At 45.3% G+C, this 9,548-nt stretch overlaps 1 protein-coding gene across 1 annotated transcript; it reads right to left on the reverse strand.

The window, feature by feature from the left end:
- Positions 1-5,950: 5,950 nt before the first annotated feature.
- On the reverse strand, positions 5,951-8,106 carry LOC126557254 (hexamerin-1.1-like). The gene has a single exon (XM_050212961.1). It carries the CDS (start codon positions 8,104-8,106, stop codon positions 5,968-5,970), a length of 2,139 nt encoding a protein of 712 aa, XP_050068918.1. The 3' UTR covers positions 5,951-5,967.
- Between the last annotated feature and the right edge of the window lie 1,442 nt (positions 8,107-9,548).

Genomic DNA, 9,548 nt, shown 5'->3' on the forward strand with positions numbered 1-9,548 from the left:
TATTGACTAATAAAAGGAGTTTGATTGATAGTGTAATTGTTGGAAACTTTTCTAGCGTTTCCAACGCCCTGTCAGTGAGAAGGAAATATAGTAAATGCGCTGGTCCTGAGGTCAGTCAGTCGTTAGAACCATACCTAGTTCGAAAACCATACAAGCAGCGTAGACTTTTTTTTATTTCTGTCTGATTAGGTATGATTTTACGGCCCAGTGACAAGGGCGACAGAAGCGTCGGTCTTCATACGGCAGGACCGGGGTTCAAATCCCATTCGGACCGTTCCCACCGTATTGAGGACTGACTATCTTACTAAGTGCCGGCGAGACCTAGAATGTCGTTAAGCCATGAAGATAGAAAGAATTGTACGACGTATTCTCACAGGAGTGACGATAAAATAGTCGGTTGGGAAGAGAAGGTATTTGAGTTTGATGTTTATTTTACAAAATACTTTTAAATATTCAAATTTCCTGTTATGGTACAAGGGAGCCCGGTTACGGCAGGACCGGGGTTCAAAACCCATTCGGAGACCGTCCCCTCGTAGTGAGGATTGAATAACCAACTACCTGGTGTCGGCAGTCTAGTAAGCCATTTCTCGATGGCTGGCATGACCTTGCAGGTCGTTAAGCCAAGAAGAAGAAGAAGAAGAAGATTATGGTACAAAATATCCGTTGTAAGTAGCTTAATAGTAGGGTAAGATCATGTTAGAGAGGCTCAAAGAGAACGTTTTCTAACCAGCAGCAGACGGTGGAGACGACAATCGAGTGTAAAAGTGTGTAATAAATACAATAGCTTCTTACTGATGACTACTGATGAGTGAGAACAGATGGTGCTACGAGGGCTGACAATAAAGTAAGGTCTCCAACGCTGCAACTTCGCCGGATCACGCGCTAGGCGAAATCTGGCAACACCGCCGTTTTCCTTGGTTCCCCCACTACCACTTTGCTGCTGGGTGAGGCTTCCCCGACCGCTCAGTCTTGGCTGAGCAGCCGTCAACGATGGAGGTAACCCTCGCGTCCAAGTGCGAATTGCGTTCTGTAATACGTTTTTTGAGTGCGAAAAAGGTGACACCTATTGAAATCCATCGTCAACTAGTTGAAGTTTATGGGGAAAAGTGTATGGACATAAAAAACGTGCGTAAGTGGAGCCGCGGGTCCAATTCCGGGCGCACTAATGTTCACGACGAGGAGAGAAGTGGCCGACCGTCGGTCTCGGATGCGATTGTTCAAGCATTGGAGGCAGAAATGCTCAAAAACCGCCGTGCGACAATTAGGGACTTGGAAGAGAAGCTTGGAGGAGTGTGTAGCAGCGAAACAATCCGTCATATCCTTGTGAACAACTTGCAGTATCACAAAGTTTCTGCCCGATGGGTGCCGAAACAGCTGACCGAAGACCTTATGAAGCGGCGGTTCAGAAAGAGGTCAACACCTGGCTGCGCGAGGCGGACGGAGAGTGGTATTCTGCCGGCATAGATGAGTTCATCGTGCGGATGCGCAAGGTGTTGGAAAAAAAATGGCGATTATATAGAAAAGTAGCCAAGACCTTGGCCTTTCCAACAGAGTATCGCTTTTTGTAAATAAATGTCATTTCCTATGAAAAAAAAAAAAATTGGAGACCTCACTTTATTGTCAGCCCTCGTACTAGCTTATACAATCTAGTTTGTAAAAATTTTCTTTTTATGCTTGAGTAACAAGTGGGAGAGATACTCCGGCAGACACCTGAACGGAACAGCTGCAGTAAATCGAGGAAAGGCCCTAGACAAAGTCATCAGTGCCATTAAACAGATGCAACGTTACAAGGCAACTGGCAGCGATGAGCTGGTAGCCTATCAGTTCTAGATGAGCATGAAGAGTTTATCCGTCGTCATACATAAGCCAATTGTAAAGATTTGTCATCATCATAAATACCGAACACGTGGAAACTGGGTGCTACACACTCATTGTACAAAAAGGCGATAGACTGGGCTGTGCTATCTTGCAGGTAATTAAAGTCCTGATGAAGGTCGAGGAGTTCTTCTTGGCTTAAGGACTCTTCTAGGTCACGCCGGCCATCTAATGGCTTACTAAGACTTGACGAAACAACGTAGTTGGATAGTTAGTCAGTCCTCACTACGGAGGGATGTTCCGGATGGGATTAGAACCCTGGTCCTGTCGTCTGAAGACCAACGCCTCTATCGCCTATACCACACAGCCGCTCTAACGTTCAAAAATGTAAGCAGTGATGTACGAAGGCGCATTATTCAGAGTAATCGTGTTTACTACACGCAAAAATAAAAAAAAGACTCCAAAAACTTACGAAATGCATCATTAGCTGTTGTTGTACGGGTTGCTTCATTACAGGCATTTTCTTCACATGCTTGAATTAGGAACCTATCGCAAAAGCAGCAGAGGCCCCAACGATTCGTTTTGGGCTTCAGTTAGGGACGAGCTGGGGCCACACGTGGCCACTCAGTCCGCTACTACGAAGATCCACCGCTGTTTGAATTGGAACCAAACCGTACAGCATGACAAGGAAGCTTTTACACATATAGGGAAAATTAAAAGGAGAAAAGTTACTTGTAGTTTTATGATGATTTTATCATCGAAAACGTAAAGACCTCCTACAGGTTTCAAGACTGTACTCAACACAATGTGCTGCAGTAATGAGAAATAGGGTTATTTCATAGTAGAAAGCTGTAATTAACATCACTTTCTCAAAGCTTAAATTTACGAAAACGTCAATCAACCGCAAGATGACTCAATCATCTAACAATCACTTCAAGCTGTTTTAAACCTACACATGTAGAACGTTTGAGAAATAAATCCTTCTTAAGCTCTTCTGGAAAATAATTACCAACCATTGTTCACACATCCTTCATTAGTTCATTGTTTTCAAATGGTTGTTGGTTGCAACACAAATTGTACAGATGCTTTGATCGCCTCTGTCGGGTGATTAAAACCACAGCCCCAGTTCGTGCTCAATAGTGCAACGTCACATGCAACTTGGCCAGTGTTGACCTAACTATCCACCCGTAACAACAACCCTGCCCCAACCGGTGCAAACTGCAAAGATTCGTCATTTAATCGGATAAAATGTCAATGCAAATATCAACCTATTCATAGTTAAACCCTACTTAAATTATTGATTCCAATTGATTCCCATACAACCCGGGAACCAAAAACACAGCTTAACCTCAGACACGGGTTTCCGATCACCTCTCTGTAGCCTGTTCCTCTCTTGTACCTTGTACGGCCATTTTGCATACCGTACACAGCACATACGGTTGTGTGAAGTGGAGTGAAATGATTATTATCGGTCACCGGATCGAATGGGATGCACAAACAATCGAACCACGGAGTCAACGGTTGCAATATTGAGCCGTTGTTGCCGCCGATCCTTTCCCAAATGTACTCCGGCTAATGCTAACCGCAAGCCCAGTGTGACCGGGCTCGGTGGTTCGGCGTTTTCCCGTGCCGCTCTCGGACACCGATCCCGGTGTCAAACGTCAAGCCACTCGTGGAGGAAGTATTTTTTTTTGCCTACCCCCAAACCATGACCCGGCCATTACCGTGCGTCGGTATGTTCCGGATTGTTCATCTAATTATGATTAGATTTCGGAAATCCTCTCAACCCAAACCCACGTGCAAAAGCCTGGTAGCACGGTTGATGGCCGAATGCAAGAGAATTTCGATTTGCTTTGCTAGACAGCTGTGTGTGGCGCGCACACCAGAGCCTCAGAATGAATTATGCAAATCATGAATTAAATCTGCCGCACACACACACACACACAAGCGCGCACGCCTGTACACAGGGCAACCTAGACTCAATTGATCGGGATTTGTGGGAATCGAACGAGAGCACCGCTTAAAATGCTCATTCAACATTAAAGTGCGTGCGCCAAAGAGTAACCGCTTTCAGTTTGACCCACGGGGGCGATTCATAATGCGATTGGAACGCTCAAACTAGAAGCGACGTTTGCTGGTTTGAATTGTACCGAGAGTGGGACGGTGGTTTTTTTTTTTGCAATTACCCCAGTACCATTTCCCACGTCGACATCGATGGCGTGACCTACAATTCGCGACAATCATCGGGAGGTTAAAATAGCCAACATAAATTGATAAAACTGATCCAACCAACACCAGGCCAACCAGTGCCGGCAACAATTACTATCTGAATCAATTACTAAACACCTCCGAGTTGTCACCGAGGTGCCTGACGCCGTCCGGTGAGGTTTTCCGCTCACCAGGCGTTTGATAAATCGTTGCACATGTGCGTGGACAAACGATTGGAAATGGGTTTGCGAAAAAAGAGGAGGAGGACATCAATGCACGCGTATTGCGATATTGTTGTGATCGTAGTGCGGGATAAGTTTGTTGAGTGGTTCAACTGAATGCAATGATTAATGGAGATTGAATGTGTGTGGGTGTCCTTATCCTGGGTCCTTGGTGCCACGGGTCGGTGAGTGCAAACGATGTGTAAATCAATTTGTTGAGTAGTGCATATGATCAACAGTCGCTATTCAAACTGGATGCTATCGGATGCTACCAATGATTGTGAAATTGTATTACGTAAGGTCAGGAAGAATGACACTCCTTCTGTGTACATGAAATGATCATCTTTGATGTTGCTTTAACAATGCAATTGCTGTTTTTTTATATTAATTGCTAGATCAATCAGAGTATTCTAAATTCAGATTGTCGAATTACTGGTTTAAAACTTCTTTTTTCACCATGCGCTTTTGATATGTCACTAAGACATGCTGGCAAAAAGGCTCTAAGTGAAAAAAAAAATTAGAAGTCTTCAACTAAAATTATGGGCAAAATGTGAAAATGAATCTATTTACCTCTGAAATCATTCAAAATTGTTTTTGTATGCAATGGAAAGTCGTGATGCAATTGGAGTAATATTTTCTTTTTTTTTGCCTTACGGCCTGCTTGGTTATGCAGAGCATCTGTACATGATTTTTTTTTTTGTATTTCCTGGGCGTAAACCTGGGACAATCCCCTAGCTTCGCTATTCATGTGGTGGCAATCGGTAACACACCTCGGGCACACTAACAGAACATGTTCTGGCGTCTTCCTGGCATCCGTGCGTTCCAAACAGTGTGCCACTTGAATTAGTTTTAGCATCTCAAGATGACCTTAAAAGAAGCCGTGCCCAGTTGGTGTTTTAGTGATATAAAACTTCACCTCCTCAAAGCGACATTTTACCTAACAGTACACTCGGGGTTGGCGTGTCCAAGCACCCATTTAAACGGCTTAAGAGACTTTTTGATGCCCCCACTTTAATGTGAGCAATCCACACTCTGGAGGAACGCTAAGGATGTGATTAGATTCCTGGTTCAGCCATCTGGAGATCGATGACGTTGTCGCCTCTTTCACCCGGAACGCTCCAAGAAATCTACTCGAACCAAACCTAAATGTTTTACATTAATTCAAACCATGACGAAAGGAAGATCTTTAGCAGCCATTTTTATCCTATTTGTGATGTCAAAGGTAGAAGAGGATCTAAACTTTACAAACACAAATCGTCAATCATAACACAGATAAAGAATTTTGATTAAGCAAACTCGTCCGGCGAAGAAATGCTTCTAAAGAAACAAAGAACTATGCTGAATTCCATTAAAGTACATCTCATAAGAACTGTGAACGGGTTGAGTACGCTGGAAACGGGTTGAGCATTTTTCCAATTTTCGTCGCTTTCATGCTTGAGCGCAACGGAAAATGAGTTTTGTTAAAATAGTAAAATGCAATTAGTTTTTAGTTTTTTCTTTCTCTTACGCCGTACTATCCGTTTCATGTCCTAATGATCTAGTTATATGTGAGTAAAATTTCAGCTCATTTTTGAGAAATCTGCAGTATACCACACCTGAACTAGTTACATTATCTCTTAACCAAGTAAAAAACACACATTTATGGAGTTTAATTTGTTCTTTCTATGTATTTAACAATTATCCAGCTTTTAAATCGTTCACACACACGCACAAGACCCCCACCTTAGACAACAACCGAGTTGACTTCCGTTTCGCTCTTGTGGTAGATCAATGCATCGTAGTACACCATGTTCGGCGTGAACCAGGTCGCCTCGTTGATCTTGCGATTGAACGGATAGCCGAACGGAAGCGAGTCGATGTACCGCGCACCGGAACCGACACCGCACGACACCGTGTTATCGTAGCCGGTGAAGCGTTCCACCTCCGGTGCGTGGTACGGCGCAATCATGAAGAAGAACTGGAACGGCATACCACCCTTCTTGCCCTTCGGCAGCATCAAGCGTGCCGGGAAGCCACAGTGCGCCTCGGACATGTCGAGCGGGAACTTGTAGTCACCGTTGTACGCCTGCATCACCTGCTTGTACAGCTCGAAGTACGTCGTGCGATCCTTGACGAACCAGCTAAAGTCCTGCGAGTTGCGCGTGATCGCATTCTCGCCCGCCACCAGATCCACTAGGAAGTGATCGAGCTGGAAGAAGTTTTCACGATTTGCGTTCACACTGTATGCGTTGCCGTACTGATCGTACTTCGGGCCGAGGAACACCAGCACGACCGCCTTCTGCGGTTTGTCCGACACCACGTTCAGCTTGAAGGAGAACGGCAAATGATTCAGGCGGGGCATGCGTGCGTACAGGACAAAGTCTTCGCCCTGGTAGTGTGCCATCTTGCCGAACTTTTTCATCTCGCCCGCCTTCATGGTGGACTCGTCAAACACCTCCACATCGACCGCATTCGTAATGTCCGCATCGAACGTATCGAAGTACGTCACCAGCTTGTCCATCTCGACCGTTTCCAGCTTCACCCCCGGGAAGTTAATCTCGTCGTACTTGTAGCTGGGCAGCGTATCCAGATAGCGATAGTAGAATCCGATCACACGCTTGAAAAACTGATAGAACACTGGATCGCGCAAGGCCGTCTCGTATCGCTCCAGCACGCTCGGCACTGCCCGGAACTCGTTGAACATTTCGAACGAACCGCCAAGGAAGAATTTGCCCACCTTCTCCAGATAGCCGTAGAAACGCTTGTTGACACTGTCCTCGTTCGACTGGATCAGATTGCCCAAATACTCCACACCGGTCGGGGTGGTAATGTTGACGTACGTACCGTCCGGCAGAATAATGAATCCGTAATCGATCGCTTCCATGATGCGACGCTCGTAATCGGTAATCTCCTGAACCACGTCGTGCTTTTCCGTGTAACCGTTGTGGTAGTTCTCACGGGCCGGGAACGGCACACCGTTGTAGTAGCGCAGGTACGGATAGTATCCGGTGACGATCGGCTCATACCACGAGAAGGTCGGAATCGTACCGAGATCGTTCGACAGACGCTCCAGATAGTAGCGGGCCAAGAACTGTTGGTGCTGGTACAGGTAGAACTCGCCACGGCGATCCTTGTACAGTCCGTACTCCTTGCCGCCCATCCAGGTCGGGTAGTCGGCGTGGAAGTAGTAATAGTACGCGTTCAGTCCAATGTCCTCCATGAAGTAGCTGACGCGCTGCTCCGGATTGCTGTGCACGTAGTAGCCGGTATAGTTGCTCGGGATGTACGCACTGTACACACCGTCCACCTTCTTCATGCGATAGAAGCCCTGCATCTTGTACCGTTGCGCCTTGCTGATGACGACATCGTTGAAGAAGTAGTACGGATAGATTTCGTACGGTGCCGGCAACACAATACCCTGCATATCAGCACGATGCAGCACAGCGACGGTAACTGCGTACACAAACATACCCTCGTTCACGTGGAACCGGGCCCATACCATCGTCTTGTAGAACGCATCCCAGTCCTGCGCGTAGTAGAACAGATGGAACAGTGCGATCGCCTGCTCCCGATGGTACTCGTTGTACACGGAGAAAATCTCCTCCATCGGCAACAGCCCGTACTTGTAGTAGCGCAGGAACTCGTCCACAACTTGCGGCTTGGTGAAGTGATCCTTGTACGTGGCCAGCTCGAAGGACTTTTGCTCCTCCCACAGGTGCGTGTGCAGTTCCGGCTGGTGCACATGCTGGAAGATCTCCAGGATGGCCTTCTGCTTCGTCAGGAATGGTTTATCGGCGTACTTTACCTCCTTGGTCATGTAGTAACCGCTGGCGGTACTACAGGCCAACAGGCACACCACGCTGATCGCTACGAACGATCGCATCTCGTGTTCGGTGTCGGTGTTTTCAGACCTGTTGTGTGCAGCTTCTCTTACAAACTGACTGCCGATCGGTGGTCAGGTTGGATCCTTATATAGGAAATTCTGAAACCCTATCAGCAATCAGCTGCTAGCAACGATCCGGCAATCCGCCCTCTTGACCTTTCAGGTTTCCAAAATTTGCGGTGGAATTCGTTATCAAAATCGCTGATGTCGTGTGGGGGGAATGTACTGGTTTGCCAGTCCGGTGCATCTCCGGTAACCTTCAGGTGCATGGCATGAAGAGAAATGCAATCACAGCGATAAGCACTCCCGTGGAGGTCATTCGTTCGGACGCCCGCTAGACAGTTAGACTCTCGTTTGCTTCAAACAAGTGATAAGAACTTTGCTACTTTGTTGTCACAGAAAACCAAGCCAGGCCTACCTAACCCCAAATAAAAAATAAAAAATTGCCAAAAAATATTTCGGACATCACGGCTCCAAAGCAAAGCATTTTGCACATCACTGCACCATTTTGTTCTTTTTATTAATAATAATATTTATTCTCTTAACTTTTGCATTCTTTTTGTTTGTTGTTCGTCTTCTTGTCGGCTGGCATTTATTGTGGCCTGTTGTGGGAGGAAAAACAAAACAAATTTTCCTTTTTTCTTCGTTTTCTTTTCTACTTCTTTTTTTCTCTTTCTCCTTCCTTTTCCACTTCCTTTCGACACGTAACCAGATGTCACGCTTATTTTTTGCTGTTTCTCTTTTATTGTTAGCAACTTAACTGCTTACGCGTTACCTCACCGCAGTTTTCTCAAGATATTGTTGACTGTTTCATTGTTGTTGTTTCATTAGTTATTCGTTACTTACTGTGTTGTGTTGTGGTATCGCTTACCCAACCCTATGTCAAATTGCCCTGATTTATTTACGTTTTTTTTTTTTCATTTCATTTCATTCCATCTCTCTACGAGGGATTTTTAGTTTTGTTTTGTGTTAAATCGTAGTGTTAGTCTTTTATACTTAACCCTTTCATTATTCCTTTTCCATTTTACTAATCTTTCATGTTTTTTTGTCTTTTTTTCAGTTTCCACTATTGTTTTAAACGGTTGTGTGAAGCGATCCCTGTCCAATGTCCTAAGTACTAACGGGTTCTTTGTTTGTATTTCGACTTTCGCTTGACACGCTTTACTGGAGCGTCGTTGTTGGATGTTTTTGAACGTTTCAACATTTGCCTCATCTTATCAGCAGACTCATTCATCCTTACATAGGAAGGACTGTTACTGATTGCGTTCAAGCTTGCACAAATTGACGTAGAGTGTCACGTCGTTTTCGTTAGTGAAGTAGATTAGAATGGCGTTGAAAAGAAAAACCTTACAATTGCGGAGATGATAAAACTAACAACAGAAGAACGTATCTTTAAACAAAAAACAACAACGATTTAAACAGTCGGAACCAACGTCCGGTGC

The sequence above is a fragment of the Anopheles maculipalpis genome, chromosome 2RL, assembly GCF_943734695.1.
Source record: "Anopheles maculipalpis chromosome 2RL, idAnoMacuDA_375_x, whole genome shotgun sequence".
NCBI lineage: Eukaryota > Metazoa > Arthropoda > Insecta > Diptera > Culicidae > Anopheles > Anopheles maculipalpis.

Coding starts and splice junctions, on each gene's coding strand:
- LOC126557254 (XM_050212961.1), bottom strand. CDS start 8,106: ATGCGATCGTTCGTAGCGATCAGCGTGGTGTGCCTGTTGGCCTGTAGT.